The 20,719-nt window shown below is 42.8% G+C and overlaps 1 protein-coding gene across 3 annotated transcripts in view; it reads left to right on the top strand.

Moving 5' to 3' along the window:
* The window catches only part of SGK2 (serum/glucocorticoid regulated kinase 2), a 51,988-nt gene that overhangs the window by 22,556 nt on the left and 8,713 nt on the right, over positions 1-20,719 (top strand). For all 3 annotated transcript variants that reach the window (XM_077251564.1, XM_077251565.1, XM_077251566.1), the window contains exons 4-9: positions 10,848-10,931; positions 11,011-11,142; positions 14,675-14,787; positions 18,787-18,823; positions 18,953-19,039; positions 19,190-19,285. In XM_077251564.1, the coding sequence (XP_077107679.1) occupies positions 10,848-10,931; positions 11,011-11,142; positions 14,675-14,787; positions 18,787-18,823; positions 18,953-19,039; positions 19,190-19,285 (549 nt within the window). The remainder of the gene's footprint in view (positions 1-10,847; positions 10,932-11,010; positions 11,143-14,674; positions 14,788-18,786; positions 18,824-18,952; positions 19,040-19,189; positions 19,286-20,719) is intronic.

The following is a 20,719-nucleotide window of genomic DNA, read 5'->3' as shown; positions in this document are numbered from 1 at the left end:
TTTTTCAGCATCATATGAAAACACTAGATTTGAATAGGCATGGAGGCTGAGATTTCATCTGGTTAAGTCCAACTATATATTCCTTATTATTAACCATTCATTGACAGGAGACGCTGACTATAAGATTTTCTAATATTAGAAAATCATGGAGAATCTGGGCGAAAAACTAAAAGTCACTAATAAGTGTAAAATCATACATGCAAATAAATAGAGTAATTAGACAGGTATATTCATCTTTTGACAAATACTACATCATGGCATTTACTGGAATTTGTACTACATGGGGCTCAGGGTTAAGAAGTGTAAGCTCTGCGGCACCCCTGTGAGAATTCCAGCCGTTGCTGCCAAGGACTCAGAGTTTGTGGCTAATCTTATAATCTGGAGCTGACTCTGCAGGACATTGCGGGTGGAGGGGCTGCTGCTGTTTTTCGATTTACTAGAACTTGTTGTTTTACAGTTATGCACAGACTCACCTGCCCCTACCCTACAAATCATACTAACAAGCTGATTTTACAGATCTTACAGGTTAACACTTTACTCATCCAGTTGTAATACATGGTTGCAAAGAAACCTCTGTTTTGAAAAGGTTGTGAGGATAAATCAAGGCAATTACATACAGTTATTTGTGAAAGTATTCACCTCCTTGGATTTTTACCTAATTTGTTACATTACAACATGTGTTAAAATAGTCTAAGTTGGTGAAATGACGTGAGAAAAATATTGTCATAAATTAAATTTATGGGACTAAATAACTAAAAATTGGCATGTTTTTATGTATTCACCCCTTTTGCTATGAAGCCTCTAAAAATTTCTGGTGCAAGCAATTACCTTCATAAGTCACAAGCTTAGTGATAGGAAGTCCACCTGTGCGCAGTCTATGTGTCACATATACACACCTTTTCTGAAAGACCACAGAGGCTGCAACATCATTAAGTAAGAGGCACCACTAACCAAACACCATGAAGATCTCCAAGCAAGTCAGGGACAACGTTGTTGAGAAGCACAAGTCATGGTTAGGTTATAAAAAAAAATATCCTAATCTCTGATGATCTCCCGCAGCACCATCAAATCCATTATCATATGGAAAGAACATGATATCACCACAAACCTGCTAAGAGAGGGCAACCCACCAAAACTCTCAGCCTGGGCAAGAAGGGCAATAATTAGAGAGGGAGCGCAGAAACTAAGGGTATGTGCACACGTCAGGATTTCTTGCAGAAATTTCCTGAAGAAAACCGGAAATTTTCCGCAAGAAATCCGCATTTTTTTTTTGCGTTTTTTTCCCGTTTTTTTTAGCATTTTGCAAGCGAAATTAGCTTGCAGAATGCTAAAGTTTTCCAAGCGATCTGTAGCATCGCTTGGAAAACTGACTGACAGGTTGGTCACACTTGTCAAACATAGTGTTTGACAAGTGTGACCAACTTTTTACTATAGATGCTGCTTATGCAGCATCAATAGTAAAAGATAGAATGTTTAAAAGTAATAAAAAAATAAAAAAAATGCTTATACTCACCTGCAGACAGCCGATCTCAGCGGCGTCCGTTCCTATAGATGGTGTGTGTGTGCAGGACCTTCGATGACGTCGCGGTCACGTGAGCGGTCACATGAGCGGTCACGCGACCAATCACAAGACCGCGACATCATCGCAGGTCCTTCACACATCATCTATAGGAACGGAAGCGGCAGCATGCACCGCTGAGAGGCGGGAAGACTCCGGGGCCATCGAAGGTGAGTATATCATTATTTTTTATTTTAATTTCTTTTTTTTACCAATTATATGGTGCCCAGTCCGTGGAGGAGAGTCTCCTCTTCTCCACCCTGGGTACCAACCGCACATGATCCGCTTACTTCCCGCATGGTGTGCACAGCCACATGCGGGAAGTAAGCAGATCAATGCATTCCTAGGTGTGCGGAATCCCCGCAATTCTGCAAATTTAATGAACATGTTGCTTTTTTTTTCCGCGATGCGATTTTTTCGTGTAAAAAAATGCAACATTTGCACAAGAAATGCGGAATACACTGTAAATAATAGGAGGCATATGTTAGCGTTTTTTCGCGTTTTTATCACGTTTTTATAACGAAAAAACGCGGAAAAAAAAAACGCGAAAAATACTGAACGTGTGCACATGGCCTTAAGGTAACCCTGAAGGAGCTGCAGAGTTCTTAAGCAGAGATTGGATTATCAGCCTGTACTATCACAATAAGATGTACACTCCATAGAAGTAGCCGTTATGGAAGAATGGGCAGAAAAAAGCCTTTACTCACATACAAAAATTGTAAGGCTCATTTTTAGTTTTCCAAAAGACATGTGGGAGACTCCCCAAATGTATGGAGGAAGGTGCTGTAGTCAGATGAGACCAAAATGTAACATTTTTGGCCAACAATGTAAAAGCTATGTCTGGCATCAATCATTTTGATTTCTCCCTTATAGCAGAATATTAATAATATACATGATATCTCTGCTTTGGCATGTGGAATTGATATTACCAGCAACTAACATACAATGACCATCAATAAAATTCTATTAGCAAATAATGGCCGTCTGCATTGTTAACCCCTTCACCGCGAAGCCTGTTTTTACCTTCCTGACCACGCCAATTTTTACAATTCTGGCCACTGTCACTTTATGAGGTCATAACTCTGGAACGCTTCAACGGATCCTGGTGATTCTGAGACTGTTTTTTCGTGACATATTGTACTTTGACAGTGGTAAAATTTATTTGATATGACTTGCATTTATTGGTGAAAAAAATGAAAATTTAGCGATAAAATCAGCTGACATGTGCCGGAAAGGTTACGGGCTCATCAACGGAGCCCGCAGCAAACAGGGGGAGGCGACCTTGGACGTACCTATACATCCAAGGTCGCAAAGAGGTTAATGAATCACTCACATCAAAAGTTTTTACACTCTTAATATATTGCAGTCAACATATTACATAGCACTGTATACTTACAATTGTGTTATGACCCCAGTGGCAGAGGGTCTCAGAAATAGTTTCTAAGTCTGCAAACACAGAAACCAGCTCATAGGGCAGTGGTAACTGATCTGACCATATATCTAATCCTAGCACCACAAATACCAGCAGCCGGGGAACGTGCCTACGTTGATTCTAGACGTCTCGCGCCAGCCGGAGAACTAACTAACCCTAGAAGGGAAAAGAAAGACCTTTCTTGCCTCCAGAGAAAAGACCCCAAAAGTTGGATACAAGCCCCCAACAAATAATAACGGTGAGGTAAGAGGAAAAGACAAACGTAAGGATGAGCTAGGTATTTAGCAAAGAGAGGCCCACTAGCTAATAGCAGAATATAGTAAGATAACTTATATGGTCAGCAAAAACCCTATCAAAAATATCCACGCTGGATATTCAAGAACCCCCGAACCGTCTAACGGCCCGGGGGGAGAACACCAGCCCCCTAGAGCTTCCAGCAAGGTCAGGAATCACATTTAGTACAAGCTGGACAAAAATGAGAGCAAGCAAATAACCCAAAAAACAAAGAAGCAGGACTTAGCTTAATTATGCACGAACCAGGACCAGCAGATAGGAGCAAACAAAAAGGATCTGATTACAATGATGCCAGGCCCTGGACTAAGGATCCAGGAGGTTTATATAGCAACACCCCTGGACTAACGACCCAGGTGGGTGCAAACTGAGGAAAGAAAATCCCAGAGTCATATCACTAATAACCACCAGAGGGAGCCAAGAAGTCTAATTCACAACAGTACCCCCCCCTTAAGGAGGGGTCACCGAACCCTCACCAAGACCACCAGGGCGATCAGGATGAGCAGCGTGAAAGGCACAAACTAAATCGGCCGCATGCACATCAGAGGCAACCACCCAGGAATTATCCTCCTGACCATAGCCCTTCCACTTGACCAGATACTGAAGCCTCCGTCTGGAGAGACGAGAATCCAAGATCTTCTCCACCACGTACTCCAACTCGCCCCCAACCAACACCGGAGCAGGAGGCTCAACAGAAGGAACCACAGGTACAACGTACCGCCGCAACAAGGACCTATGGAACACGTTGTGAATGGCAAACGACACCGGAAGATCCAAGCGAAAGGACACAGGATTAAGGATTTCCAATATCTTGTAAGGACCGATGAAGCGAGGCTTAAATTTAGGAGAGGAGACCTTCATAGGAACAAATCGAGAAGACAGCCATACCAAATCCCCAACACGAAGTCGGGGACCCACACCGCGGCGGCGGTTGGCAAAACGCTGAGCTTTCTCCTGTGACAACTTTAAGTTGTCCACCACATGATTCCAGATCTGCTGCAACCTATCCACCACAGAATCTACCCCAGGACAGTCAGAAGGCTCCACATGTCCCGAGGAAAAACGAGGATGGAAACCAGAGTTGCAGAAAAATGGCGAAACCAAAGTAGCGGAACTAGCCCGGTTATTAAGGGCAAACTCAGCCAACGGCAAGAAGGTCACCCAATCATCCTGATCTGCCGAAACAAAACACCTCAAATAAGCCTCCAGAGTCTGATTAGTTCGCTCCGTTTGTCCATTAGTCTGAGGATGAAAGGCAGACGAAAACGACAACTCAATGCCCATCCTAGCACAAAAGGATCGCCAGAACCTGGAAACAAACTGGGATCCTCTGTCAGACACAATATTCTCAGGAATGCCGTGTAAACGAACCACATTCTGAAAGAACACAGGAACCAGATCGGAAGAGGAGGGCAGCTTAGGCAAAGGCACCAAATGGACCATTTTGGAAAAGCGATCACATACCACCCAGATGACAGACATGCCCTGAGACACCGGGAGATCAGAAATGAAATCCATGGAAATGTGTGTCCAAGGCCTCTTCGGGACAGGCAAGGGCAAGAGCAACCCGCTGGCACGAGAACAGCAAGGCTTAGCTCGAGCACAAGTCCCACAGGACTGCACAAATGACCGCACATCCCGTGACAAGGAAGGCCACCAAAAGGACCTAGCCACCAGATCTCTGGTGCCCAAAATTCCCGGATGACCTGCCAACACCGAGGAATGAACCTCGGAAATGACTCTGCTGGTCCACCTATCAGGAACAAACAGTCTGTCAGGTGGACAAGAGTCAGGTCTACTAGCCTGAAATCTCTGCAACACGCGTCTCAAATCAGGAGAAATGGCTGACAAGATAACTCCCTCTTTAAGAATACCAACTGGTTCTGCGACTCCAGGAGAGTCAGGCACAAAGCTCCTTGAAAGAGCATCAGCCTTCACATTCTTTGAACCTGGTAAATACGAGACCACAAAGTCAAAACGGGAGAAAAACAATGACCAGCGGGCCTGTCTAGGATTCAGGCGTTTAGCAGACTCGAGATACATCAGATTTTTGTGATCAGTCAAGACCACCACACGATGCTTAGCACCCTCGAGCCAATGACGCCACTCCTCAAATGCCCACTTCATGGCCAGCAACTCCCGATTGCCGACATCATAATTCCGCTCAGCAGGCGAAAACTTCCTGGAGAAGAAAGCACATGGTCTCATTACCGAGCAACCAGGGCCTCTCTGTGACAAAACGGCCCCTGCCCCAATCTCAGAAGCATCCACTTCGACCTGAAAGGGAAGTGAGACATCAGGCTGGCACAAAACAGGCGCCGAAGTAAACCGGCGCTTCAACTCTTGGAACGCCTCCACGGCTGCAGGAGCCCAGTTAGCAACATCAGAACCTTTCTTGGTCATATCCGTCAAAGGTTTAACAACGCTAGAAAAATTAGCGATAAAACGACGGTAGAAGTTAGCAAAACCCAAGAACTTCTGAAGACTCTTAACTGACGTGGGTTGAGTCCAATCATGAACAGCTCGGACCTTGACTGGGTCCATCTCCACAGCAGAAGGGGAAAAAATAAACCCCAAAAAGGGAACCTTCTGTACTCCAAAGAGACACTTTGAGCCCTTAACAAACAAAACATTCTCACGCAAAACCTGAAACACCATCCTGACCTGATCCACATATGAGTCCCAATCTTCAGAGAAAACCAGAATATCATCCAGATAAACAATCATAAATTTATCCAGATACTTCCGGAAAATATCATGCATAAAGGACTGAAACACTGAGGGCGCATTAGAGAGCCCAAAAGGCATCACCAAGTACTCAAAATGACCTTCGGGCGTATTAAATGCAGTCTTCCATTCATCTCCTTGCTTAATGCGCACAAGGTTGTACGCACCACGAAGATCTATCTTGGTGAACCACTTGGCACCTTTAATCCGGGCAAACAAGTCCGACAACAGAGGCAAAGGATACTGAAATTTAACAGTGATTTTATTCAGAAGCCGATAGTCAATACAAGATCTCAAAGATCCATCCTTCTTGGCCACAAAAAAGAATCCCTCACCAAGAGGGGAAGAGGATGGATGGATATGCCCCTTCTCCAGAGACTCCTTGATATACGAACGCATTGCGGCATGCTCAGGTACAGACAGATTAAATAATCTTCCCTTAGGAAATTTACTACCTGGAATCAAATCTATGGCGCAGTCACAGTCCCTATGAGGAGGCAGAGCACTGGATCTGGACTCGCTGAATACATCCTGATAATCAGACAAATACTCAGGAACTTCCGAAGGAGTAGAGGAAGCAATAGACACCGGCGGGGAATCAGCATGAATTCCCTGACAGCCCCAACTTGACACAGACATTACCTTCCAATCCAAGACTGGATTGTGGGTCTGTAACCATGGCAGACCCAAAACGACCAAATCATGCATTTTATGTAGAACAAGAAAACGAATCACCTCCCGATGTTCAGGAGTCATGCACATGGTTACCTGCGTCCAAAACTGCGGTTTATTTTCCGCCAATGGCGTAGCATCAATACCTCTAAGAGGAATAGGATTTACCAACGGTTCAAGAACAAAACCACAGCGCTTGGCAAATGACAGATCCATAAGACTCAGGGCAGCACCTGAATCCACAAACGCCATAACAGGGTAAGAAGACAATGAGCAAATTAAAGTCACAGACAAAATAAATTTAGGTTGCAAATTACCAATGGCGACAGGACTGACAACCCTTGTTAGGCGTTTAGAGCATGCTGATATAACATGTGTAGAATCACCACAGTAAAAACATAACCCATTCTGACGTCTATGATTTTTCCGCTCATTTCTAGTCTGAATTCTATCACATTGCATTAAATCAGATGTTTGTTCAGACAACACCACCAGAGGATTAGCGGTTTTGCGCTCCCGCAAACGCCGGTCAATTTGAATAGCCAGCGCCATAGAATCATTCAGACTTGTAGGAATGGGGAAACCCACCATCACATTCTTAATGGCTTCAGAAAGGCCATTTCTGAAATTTGCGGCCAGAGCACACTCATTCCACTGAGTAAGCACGGACCATTTCCGAAATTTTTGGCAATACACTTCAGCTTCATCCTGGCCCTGAGAAATAGCCAGCAAGGCTTTTTCTGCCTGAACTTCAAGATTGGGTTCCTCGTAAAGCAATCCGAGCGCCAGAAAAAACGCATCAATATTTGCCAATGCCGGATCTCCTGGCGCTAACGAAAAAGCCCAATCCTGAGGGTCGCCCCGTAAAAAAGAGATAACAATTTTCACTTGCTGAGCTGGATCTCCAGATGAACGGGGTCTCAGAGAAAGAAACAATTTACAATTGTTCCTGAAATTCCTAAACCTAAATCGGTCTCCAGAAAACAGTTCAGGAATAGGTATTTTAGGTTCAGACATTGGACTACTGGTAACAAAATCTTGTATGCCCTGCACACGAGCAGCAAGCTGGTCTACACTTGTAATCAAGGTCTGGACATTCATGTCTGTAGCAAGCACAAGCCACTCAAAGGTAAAGGGGAGGAAGAGAGGAAAAAAAACAAACAAAAAAAACCTCAGAATTTCCTTTCTTATTATCCCACTTCTGCAATGCAATAAACATTCAATGTTGGCCTGGCATACTGTTATGACCCCAATGGCAGAGGGTCTCAGAAATAGTTTCTAAGTCTGCAAACACAGAAACCAGCTCATAGGGCAGTGGTAACTGATCTGACCATATATCTAATCCTAGCACCACAAATACCAGCAGCCGGGGAACGTGCCTACGTTGATTCTAGACGTCTCGCGCCAGCCGGAGAACTAACTAACCCTAGAAGGGAAAAGAAAGACCTTTCTTGCCTCCAGAGAAAAGACCCCAAAAGTTGGATACAAGCCCCCAACAAATAATAACGGTGAGGTAAGAGGAAAAGACAAACGTAAGGATGAGCTAGGTATTTAGCAAAGAGAGGCCCACTAGCTAATAGCAGAATATAGTAAGATAACTTATATGGTCAGCAAAAACCCTATCAAAAATATCCACGCTGGATATTCAAGAACCCCCGAACCGTCTAACGGCCCGGGGGGAGAACACCAGCCCCCTAGAGCTTCCAGCAAGGTCAGGAATCACATTTAGTACAAGCTGGACAAAAATGAGAGCAAGCAAATAACCCAAAAAACAAAGAAGCAGGACTTAGCTTAATTTTGCACGAACCAGGACCAGCAGACAAAACAAAAAGGATCTGATTACAACGATGCCAGGCACTGGACTAAGGATCCAGGAGGTTTATATAGCAACACCCCTGGACTAACGACCCAGGTGGGTGCAAACTGAGGAAAGAAAATCCCAGAGTCATATCACTAATAACCACCAGAGGGAGCCAAGAAGTCTAATTCACAACACAATTGCTTATTTTGCATTTCTACCAAGTAAATTCTTCTCTCTTCTCTATGTAGAAACAAGAAGTCTCTTTTCCCTACAACAATCATTTCCCTCTTCAACTCCTGACCTAGCTGCTCTGCTCCTCCCCCTGCCAGGGACGTTGCTGTGGCTCATGAATGATGAATCATACAGGGAAAATTGACCTCCTGTTTCTACATAGAGCAGAGAAGGATCCAGCTAGTCATTTTCTAATCATGTGATCTCATAGACGTAACGGAGAAGAATTAAAACGGTAGAAGGACGAAATGAGCAATTGTAAGTACACAGGGCCATATAATATGATGATTACAATATATAAATAATTTAAAAACTTTCATGGGAGTGCTTCTTTAAGGAACTGATTTTTTATTGCAGGAATTTCTCCAATAAATCTGCATCAGATGAATTAAGAAATCAATTATAACTTTAGCATGGTGTGGAACAATTGTAATTTATGTAATTCACTGATATATTGGAGCAGCATTTTAACGCGTACCTGCACTTTTAAGTATCTTTTAATGTGTGTGAGGAATATTTTTGGTCTGCATATGAACTGTATCCGACATCGTAATAATTTTTACCTATGTAATCTCTAGTCACTAGAAGCAACAGCATTTTTATTTAGTTTATCTCTATTTAAGTCTCCCTCCAGATCCTTCCATCTACAATCTCCATGGACTTTTATTAGTAGCAAGTGTAATTTGATCCCTTAAGGTACCGTTACACTAAACGACTTACCAACGATCACGACCAGCGATATGACCTGGCCGTGATCGTTGGTAAGTCGTTGTGTGGTCGCTGGGGAGCTGTCACACAGACAGCTCTCTCCAGCGACCAACGATCAGGGGAACGACTTCGGCATCGTTGAAACTGTCTTCAACGATGCCGAAGTCCCCGGGTAACCAGGGTAAACATCGGGTTACTAAGCGCAGGGCCTGCTTAGTAACCCGATATTTACCCTGGTTACCATTGTAAAAGTAAAAAAAAAAATCCAAGGATCCAGATCGCTGCTGCGTGTCAAACACAACGAGATCGCTATCCAGGACGCTGCAACGTCACGGATCGTCGTCGTTCTCGCTGCAAAGTCGCTTAGTGTGAAGGTACCTTTACTAAAAACATATTTGTAGACAGCTTTGAGCAGGTTTTAATAGTGAATGATCAACAAGTGAGAAGAAGTGTCAGATAAGTGTGTAATGCATTTTATTACAAAGTTTCTTATCTTCGTTTGTACTTTTGAATTATATAAAGAAAATTCAAAGTGTAGATAGTCTTTAAGCGGCTACATGTTATATATAAGACTCCATAGAAAGAGGATAAGATACTATGAGAAGCGCTCAATATTGAACATGATTCTGACCGAACATTTTTCACATGGAATCAATGACAAAACACAGAAAACGAAATGTCTGTCCAAATATAAATAAAGGCATGGTAATGTACATGAGCCATGTTGTAGACAGACATGCTCATGAGTCCAGAAGTGGGTCTGTCATCAGATTTCTCAAGTGTACATAATTTAAGCTTTGAGATGGATCTAACCTTGCTTCTACATCTGTAATACCATTATGAGTCTTGTAAATTTAGAGTGGTAATTCATGTCGAACTGGCTGTATAACCCTTTGCGAAAATGTACTCTCAATTTCCACATACTTAGACTGTCTCTCCTTCCTACTGCTTTTGATCTCCATTTCTCAGTACAAGCTGTGGCTGTTGATCAGGCTGTACAGAACCTGAATACACTTGGACTCATGTGTGGAGTTGGTAAGAATCGATTCACAGGACCCAGTTCAGCGGCAGTTATCTGTGAACACTCGATGGGAGAACCTAAAAACAGCTTCCTACCTGACAGAATTTGTGGTTCTTCTTTAAATTTGGCAGCCTGGAGTGTTCAAATGTACATCTTGCCACAACAATGACATTGTCCGAGGCTGGAAACTCAGAAAAGACGAGATGCCATCAGGCAAGAGGCGTAGTTCTCAGGGCATGAACGCTATGATAGCTGGTCTCGTAACATGCTTAGTATCAAAATAGTGCAGTTATTCTGATGTAGATTTTCAGGGCACACCAGCCTCCTTGCGATCTATGAAATAAGTACATGCAGTTAGTATTGTGAAATCTTGTTTTACCAGCTAAAGAAGGTTTACTTTTATCAGGTCCTGCTAGCCAAGCGTAAAAGTGACAATAAGTTCTATGCTGTGAAGGTTCTACAGAAGAAGACCATTCTAAAGAGAAAAGAGGTATTTCATCCTACATGTGCTTGCAACCACATTTATTCAAATTTCTGAGCCTATAACAATATTTCCTTTTCATTCTCAGCAATCTCACATCATGGCTGAGAGGAATGTTTTGCTGAAGAACTTAAAGCATCCATTCCTTGTAGGATTGCACTTCTCCTTCCAAACCCCAGAGAAACTCTATTTTGTTCTGGACTATGTAAATGGAGGAGAGGTGAGACTACATACACAGATTAGTGCTTCTTTATTTTCTAGCATAATCCAGAACCACGTGCTGCCTAGCATTTCATATAACCAGACGTTCTCAGATGACTTTTTTCTCAAGGTACTGTAGCCGACAATCCTGTTACCAGTAGAAGCAATTCACAGGGAATTTGTCAGGTAATTTTTGTGTAGTATCATAATTGTATCCTGAAAAAGGGATTAGGCAGCCCTTTCAGGATATGTAACTTTTATTTCTCTATGTAGCCCCGTTGTGTTCCTAGAAGCCCCGGGCAAATTTGTCTTGGACCGGCAAGTCAAGCATATGTAAATGGAAAATATTAACCCCTTCCCCCGCCCATAATCCTGCCCACACCTCTGCACTGGCGTCACTGATTCAGTCAGACTGCCGTATGCCAGAGGATCGCATAGCAATCCACGGACTGACCGTCTGCTCTCCTGACCTGAGAGTGACAATCCTGTTACCAGTAGAAGCAATTCACAGGGAATTTGTCAGGTAATTTTTGTGTAGTATCATAATTGTAACCTGAAAAAGGGATTAGGCAGCCCTTTCAGGATATGTACCGTATTTTTCATACTATAAGACACATCGGACTATAAGGCGCACCCAGGTTTTAGAGGTGGAAAATAGGGAAAAAAATATTTGAAGCAAAAAAATGTGGTAAAATATTTAATAATATACTATTATATGTGGTGTTATTATATATAATAGTATGTTATTATGTTGGAAGCTGCAGGACCAGTGTGGTGTCTGTGAAGTACTATATGAAGACGCTGGAGGGTGAGTATAAGAATGGGGGCACAGGGCTTATATTGAAAGCACCACTCCAGCACTGCAAAATAACACTGGAGTGCTGCTTTAAAATCCCATGGGAGAACTATCACTCCCAGCATGTCCTGCGGATCCTATGACATGCTGGGAGTTATAGTTCACTAAAGGAGTGGCAGAGTGCTTTATTGTGTTTTGGAAAGACTAACCTCTTAATTGTGGCAGCCAGCCAGCCTGTGGTGAGGTAAAAGTATCCCATGACTGCACACACAGAGCCCTCCCTCTTGTTGCCTTTCCACAGCACAGGTAATGGAAGCCAGCAGATTCTAGTGTTGGAGTCTGAAGGACCTGTGATGATGTCAAGAAGAGGGAGGGCTCTGTGCTGCCATGTGATGCTCCAGCCCGCCCACTTCTGACATCATCACAGGTCCTCCTTGTGCACACTGCACAGCACTCAGCTCCAGCCCAGGCAGGTATGCAGCGATCTCCTCTCCCCCAGACCCTGCTGCTGCTGCCTCCTCCTCCCCTGGACACACGGATCTCCCCAGCTGCTGCAGGAATCAGCGCTGAGGAAACCATGTGTGTCCCTGCTTAAGTGCAGTATTCATTTGCTGCTCCCGGCTCACTGCTCAGCTGATAGGTGGGCGGGGAGTAGCTAATGAATATTCACTGCACTTAATCATCGGGACCACATGGTTTCCCTAGCGCTGATTCCCTGGCAGTGGGGACATTTTTCTGTCTCCTGAAGTGGGATAACAGTGCGATCCCATTCGCTGCTGCCCCCCTCCCCACATGCTACATCCCTACCATAAGACACACCTACACTTTCCTCCCAAATTTGGAGGGTAAAAAGTGCGTCTTATGGTCAGAAAAATACGGTAACTTTTATTTCTCTATGTAGCCCCGTTGTGTTTCTAGAAGCCCCAGGCAAATTTGTCTTGGACCGGCAAGTCAAGCATATGTAAATGGAAAAATATTAACTCCTTCCCCCGCCCATAATCCTGCCCACACCTCTGCACTGGCGTCACTGATTCAGTCAGACTGCCGTATGCCAGAGGATCACATAGCAATCCACGGACTGACCGTCTGCTCTCCTGACCTGAGAGTGACAACTGCATAGAAATACATGCTGTCACACTCTTGTCAAGAGAGCAGACGGCCAGCCTGAGGATTGCAATGTGATCCTCGGGCGAGTAATTCAGCAGCCTGACTAAATTAGTGATGTTGACCGAGAGGTGGGCAAGCTTTTGTGTGGGGGAAAGGATGAAAAATCATTTTGCATTTAAATGCAAGCCGGCAAGTAAAGCAAATGAATATTCTGCCCTTTCACCCACATAATCCCACCCAACCTTCCCGGCCAGTATCACTGATTAGATGCAGTCAGGTTGCTATGTTAATCGTCCAAGGACTGCATCGCAATCCTCGGACTAGCCGTCTGCTCTGCTGACGTGTGTATTTCTATGCAGCTGTCACTCTCAAGTCAGGAGAACAGACGGTCAGTCCGTGGATTGCTATGCGATCTTCGAGTATAAGGCAGTATGACAGAATCAGTGACACCAGTGCAGAGGGGTGGGCAGGATTATGGGCGGGGGAGGGGTGAACATTAATTTGCAATTTACACATGCTTGACTTGCCGGCTCGAGGCAATAAATTTGTCTGGGACACAACTGGGGCCACGTAGGAAAATAGAAGTTACATATCCTGAAAGGGCTGCCAAAGCCCTATTACAGGATACTATTAGGATACTACACAAAAATAACCTGGCAGAAAGTGAGTTACCTGTAAAATGTAAATGATTTTGAGCCCTGTACTGCATTCACATATTGCGGCTGCATTTTAGTTAATTGCTGTAGTTGGGGTAAAATTGCGAAGTGGCCACAACTAGAGAATGCAGCCATAGGGTGTGGTGATAGGGTGGTCTCAGCTCTAATGTATTGGAAAAGGTAAATGATGCTGACTTATCTGTGTGTTGTATTCAGTATGTTTTTTCATGTGTCCTGTACATTCCCCCAACTGTTCATTCACCAAATTGCTCCTGATTGGCGTACATCTCTTGAATGAATCAGGAATGCCTGATGAGCCGTGGGCTCCTCCCTGCTCAACGCCTGAAATCATATATCAGTCTCTGAATTAGATGATCCATGGCGAGAAACCCCAGGTTGGCCCATTTTTGCATAATTGGCAGAAACTGGCATGAAAATGCCACGAGTCATGAATTTTTGTGTAATACCGAGTTCCACCAAAATTTGTGACTTTTCAAAGCAATTTACACCAATTTTTTGATGAATTGGGGCCTTAGAGCATTAATTACCTAGGCTTGATCACAGTTTTGTCATAACGAGATGACGATGATTAGACCACAAGTATGGTCATTTATGTGAGGTTTCCTTACCACCCAGCAATGGGGGTATCAAAGCTGTCCAGCTATATTCCTCATCTATGTTAGGATGAAAATGGGTCTGAGAGACAACCACTCATATGTAGTGCCATGTTTTTCAATAACACATCACCCTTATGCAGAATGATTCCAGCAATAATCATTACTTCTTATATATTAGCTAATCTTTTCATTTCCTAATACTTGGCTCAAGGAAGATACTATGTAATAGGTTAACATTTATAGAGGGAATCACAGTCACACAAGATCTCCTGGTACATTGATGTTGTAATATTTACAACCAATCTCTACTTTAATACCAATAAAAATAAGAAGGCTTTTCCTCCATGGTACAAAATCTTTCTTCTCTATATTTAGCTGTTTTTCCACTTGCAAAGGGAGCGTTCTTTCCTGGAGCCACGGGCACGTTTCTACTCAGCGGAAGTGGCCAGTGCTATCGGCTATCTACACTCTCAAAACATCATCTACAGGTACGGTTCAGGAAAAATGACTGCCTAAATAAATGTATAACACACGTTTAGTATTTTCAGCATGTTTTTGCTGTGTTTTTACTTTGGTTTTTTCCAAATCATCTGAATGGGTGAAAAACGCTGCCAAAACACTGAAAGAATTGACATGCTACAGATGTAAAAAAATGTTTTGAATGTTGAAATCTGCAAGAGAAAATTAAGCAGCATGTGACTGAGATTTCTGAAATCTCCTTCACTTTGCTGGTACTGAGTTTTCTGCATAAAAACACAATTTATGAACAAGCCTTTTCAGTAACATGTATTCTGTAATAGCATTTGATTAGAGAAAAACATAATATAGCTTTCCAGACTATCCCCTAATTGGCACATTAAATTTAATTTACTGTACATTATTCTTGGAGTAATAGGGGGATGGTTTTCTCACATTATGGCAAGAACTGTCATAATGGGGCATACTGCTTCTGCAATTCTATCCTAGACGAAGTATTAATGCCACATAGGGGCCTTCAGATGGCAGTTCAAATTTAAAGCAAGATTGAGGTCAAGCACAATCTAGGTAACTTATACATATACCATAATAATTTCCTCAGCCCTACCAAAGAGGCATCTGATAGGTGCTATCTTCTCCATGAAGCAAGATAAAGACTAGAGATGATCGAATCTTGTGAAATTTGAATTCACTACAGTGTGTCCGTAAAGTCATGGTGCACTTTTGATCAGTCACTGGAAAGCAACAAAAGACGATAGAAATGTGAAATCTGCTCCAAATAAAAGAAGAACTCTCCCAGTTTCATACCTATTCAGTGCAGTTCGATGTGGGCTCCATTTGTTGCCTTACACACATCCAAACGATAGTGAAGTTCTTGCCACACACGGGTAAGGACGTCTGGTGTAACAGAGTGAATAATGTCTGTGATTTTCTGTTTTTCGTTATTATTGTTGTTGATACGTTCAATGTACACATGTTGCTTCACATAACTACAAAAGTAAAAGTCTAAGGGGATCATGGTGGCCATGGCTTGACAGAACCCCTGCCTATCCACCACCAGGGGAATGTTCTATCCAGAAACTCACCAACAATGGTGGCGTAGTCTGGGTGAGCGCCGTCCTGTTGAAAGATGACACCTTCTCGAAATTGTGGCACTGCATACAATTCCAACATGCCAAGATACGTGTTTGCCGTCACAGACTGCTTCCCGAAAAAAAATGGGCCTATCACCTTATCATGCATCAGGCCACACCACACGTTCACTTTAGAGGTGTTACGTTCGTACTCAACGTAGACATGAGGATGTTCAGCAGCCCATATTCTGACGTTATGGTGATGAACATGTCCACAGATATGGAAGGTCGCCTCATCGCTAAACACAATCTTCTGCAAAAATCTTGCATCATTGTCGATCTCATGAAGCATAGCTGTAGCAAGCGTGCATCGTTTGGGTCTATCCTCCAGTTTAACAGCGCGCAACAGCCGCAATTTGTAGCCCGCAAAACAGAGACATTTCTTGAACACCTTATGAACTGTAGTCTTGCTTAGGTGTAATTGTCGAGCACACACACGCACAGATTTTTTTAGGGCTCCTTAGGTAGCTATCCCGTATAGCACTTTGGCCACGATTCGAATTTAGGGAGCCACAGAAGACACTGAACTTTCCTTTGTACCCTCCACATCTCGACTGGCATGGAATACCACACAGCTGGCATAAGCTTGTGGTTGCATGATGTCACAGACCTGGCAGTGTATTAATCAGAGTTCAGTTTATCAGGGGTTAATCTGACTGGGGGCTCAGCAACAGCTTAAATGAGTTTGTGTTGTTTGATTGGTTCTTGTTATCTCTCCTCATGAACAGGTCTGATATGATTGGGCCAGAGAAAGGGCGCCAAAATGTAAACTATAAATAGATCCCGTGACTTGTCAAAAGTGCACCATGACTTTACGGACACACTGTATTACTACAAATCGTTCAGTTTGCAAGGTCAGCATGTGTAAACAGGCGATAAAATGACTGTTGATCAGCAAATGAGAAGATAATTGGCGGCTGTTTAGTGCTGGGGTGACAGCAGTAAAATAAGGCCACATGTAATCAGGGCTGGATCAAGGCTGCAGCATACTGGCTTCCTCTTTCATTATTGCCATTCAACTAATCTTCAATGAAATGGTTGGTTTGGCACCTAAAATGTTCTTTTTATATATCTTTACACCGTAATTACTTTTGTAAGTAGCTTCATTATAAAATGCCCTACACTTCTCATTATCTAGCTATCCCCTACATGTGTATTTTTTACTTGACTTCCTGTGACGTTTTGTTTGAGAGGAGTCTCACAGGAGGCTGCCCTCACTTCCGTACAGTGTCTATCGCCCCTTCTGGAACAGGACGTCATCATAGGATGGCCCTACAGTTACTGCGGTTTCTTGCTTACCCACCCTCTGAAGATGTCCTGGATCCATGGTGTTTGATGCTATAGGAGAGGTGAACGCAGCACCAGCTCCCTGTATCTATCTCTAACTGTGAAACAAGACATCGTCAGAGGGCAGAGATAGAAGCAGTGAGTGACACTAGTGTCACCCCACAGCCTCTACCACCACTGTCAAATGAATCGCCATCAGGGGCAGTGATAGAAGCTGTGCGTTACATGAGCACCACCCCGCAGCTTTATCCACCGCCCTCAAATGGATCATCATCAGGAGGTGGCGCTGGTGTCACTCTCTGCTTTTATCTCTACCCCCTGATGACATCTTGTTTAACAACAGGGATTAAAACAAGTAAAGCACAGTACACACAGAAGGTGGAACATTCCAAGCATTGAGGTCTAGAGTCACAATCCCAGGTTTGTGTCTAAATTGGCCTTAAATAGATATATAATGTAATTGATCCACTCCAGGCAACCTGAAAAACCTGATGTGCAGCATGGCATAGGGCAGCAGACATTTGGGAAGGAAACAGAGCCCGGGATACCCAGGACAGGTGTGTAACAGTTAGAAGATGAAGGAAGATAGAAGCAGAGTGCCGAAGCTGTGCTCACCTCTTCCACAGCGTTTATCACCATGGATCCAAGACACCTTCAGAGGGCAGCGATGCAAGAAATTGTAATAACTGCTAACTGATGAAGTCCTATTCCAGGAGAGGTGATAAGATGCTGCGGGATAGTGAGTGCAGCCCCAGCCGGGTGTACACAACGTTTGACACTCCTCTCAAACGAAACATCACAGGAAGTGGAGTAAAAAAAACTTATTTAGGGATTAGCTAGATAGGGAAAGATGTAGGGTATTATATAATAAAGCTAATCAGAAAAGTGGTTAGGGTGTAAAAATAGATATTTAAGAAAGGACATGTTAGGTGGTGGACCACCCCTTTAACCTTTATTCAAGCCCTGAAGCTCAGCTGAATGTAGTCTACTTACTATTTTTTTTTATATTGGGCGCATTTCTGCCTATTCATTCTTTTCTCCTCATAAATATTGAAATCTGGGAATTTAATAATGCCTCATTTACATATTTGATGGTGTACATTTTGGTCTGTAATATGATGTGAAAATGAAACTTTATTTGGCCAGATGTACGTGTATGACATCCAATGGAAAAAAAAAAAAATTTGGAGAAATATTCCTGTGTTCTGCTTTATGTTTATATGTCAGTTTACATAACCCCGTGAATTGCATTATCACCATATCTGTAATCTACGTAAAGCAGATACTAAATATTGTCCTTTTGCCTTCTCTCACAACTGTTATCTATTTAATTACTACTGGTGTCATTACTGATCTGATTATAGTAAATTATATTCATAATGTTTATAGCCTAAACTGATCTAACTGATCTAAATTGATAAATTCTAATGGATCGTAAATTAATAATATACATGAAGACAGATGTATAAAATTGTACAGGCATACACTTGCATTCGCGTTTGAAAGAATGGGATGTAGAACATATGGTGCATATTATTCTTGTAAATTATTTCCACTGTAACCCAATGGCTGTTTCCTTTTTTTATTCAGAGATTTAAAGCCAGAAAACATCCTTCTTGACAGCCAGGTAGGGGACAAAAAAAGTGGGAATATGTGATATCTGATACACAAAACAAAACATTAATTCTAGCCTTGTATATGGCCTGCAGTTGACTAAGCTGAGACTCATAGACTAACTTCTCTTCTCTACACTCAGGGCCACGTGGTGCTGACTGATTTTGGACTCTGTAAAGAGGGGATGGAACCAGAAGAGACCACCAGTACTTTCTGCGGAACACCGGAGGTATTTACTCATATTCATTTTTTATGACAAGATAGTTGTTTCTCATTTAACACAATGACACAAAATCAAATTACTTGAGCAGTGAAGACTTGTGGTAGTGGTGTAAAATTTCTTACATTTATAACTTTTTTTCTTTTTTTTTTTTTTAAGTATCTGGCACCAGAAGTTCTAAGAAAACAGCCATATGATCGCACAGTAGACTGGTGGTGTCTGGGTGCAGTCCTATATGAGATGCTTTATGGACTGGCAAGTATCTGAAATTTGGCAGAGAATACATTACGGCCAGCATTTTATGCAAATCTCACTCTTTCTATGACTCCTGTTCCATTGCCACTTCTCTTTCCCTAAATTATGGTATGGTGCTTGCTTGCAGCTGCCTAGCAGCACAGGAGATGGGGCACATTGAGAAATCCTGGACTGAGTGGAAAGGTCATAGTTGTGTCTTTTTCGTACAACTTGTCCTTTCCGTCTGTCCGCCCATTAGTTCACACTTCACGTATTTCTTTGCCATAGTTCTTCCTAAAGCGTAGGTTCAGTGAAAAAAGAGTATATGATTCATGTAACAGATACATCACTGACTAAACATGATTGCATTCATTTTCCCTTTTTATTCTTTTGTCCTAATCTGTCAATCAAGTGATGATATCACCTCCTGTCTCAGTGACCACTGTGAGGCCAAGCTCCTAAAAGACTTTTGTGGTCACAGACTATTTAAAATAGGAACCTGGGAATGAACAGAGCAGGGAGGTTCAATCAATAAAGCCAGAAGCAATTTTGGAAGATGCCTCCTAATCACAGGCCAAGGTGGGAGGTTGCCTAGACTAGGGAATGGGGAAAACATAAAAAAAACATAAAAACATAAGCATACAAACATATTAATGTATTACACAGGAAAAAGGGAAGTTTTTGTGGGAGAAATAGTCTACATTAGGCGAGAGGGATTCATTTTCCCGACATGCCACATGAGAGACCGTGACTGTTGTGGAGGCCGAACCAATAGGTTGAAATTAAATCTGCTCAATATTAATATATTAACTATAATTATTTTATATTAATATTAATTGTATCACTTAATATTGAGCAGAATTATGTATGCTGACATCCCCCTGTACACAGTGCTCACACAGCCCCCTATTTACCATATGAGCCCACACATAGCCGCCTATATATAGTATGAGCCCCCATATAACTCCTTTATATACAGCATGAGCCCCCACATAGCCCCATATATACAGTACTAGATGGAGGCCCGATGCTAACGCATCGGGAGGGCGGTAATGTCATGATAGAGGAAGGCATGTGGCGCTGTTGTTGCCTAATGGCATCCTGTGATAATCTAATGACTTTTGCATCAGGGGACTTATGTGCTTGACCCTACACTTATATGCATTGTGTTTGTCCCAGCGATGCTGTTGCTCTTCAAGAGTCTCATTTGCCCTTTGTTGTCTTTGACCTTGTGCCCTTGCTGCTTTCCTTTCATTGTCATTGGCATACTTTTTATGAGGAGCCATGCTGGCATTGATATTTGCTTTTTAAAGGGGTTTTCCCATGAACAAAAGTTCATTTTAAAAATTGTCTGTGTCTGACCGTGTATCAAACGTACCACAGCTCCTGGGCAGGGGAGGAAGCAAAAGACAATACTAACATTACAGCAGGAGATCGCAGAGGATACATTTTGTG

The sequence above is a fragment of the Ranitomeya variabilis genome, chromosome 4 (assembly GCF_051348905.1).
Source record: "Ranitomeya variabilis isolate aRanVar5 chromosome 4, aRanVar5.hap1, whole genome shotgun sequence".
In the NCBI taxonomy this organism is placed as follows: domain Eukaryota; kingdom Metazoa; phylum Chordata; class Amphibia; order Anura; family Dendrobatidae; genus Ranitomeya; species Ranitomeya variabilis.
This window is presented reverse-complemented; position numbering and strand designations above follow the sequence as displayed.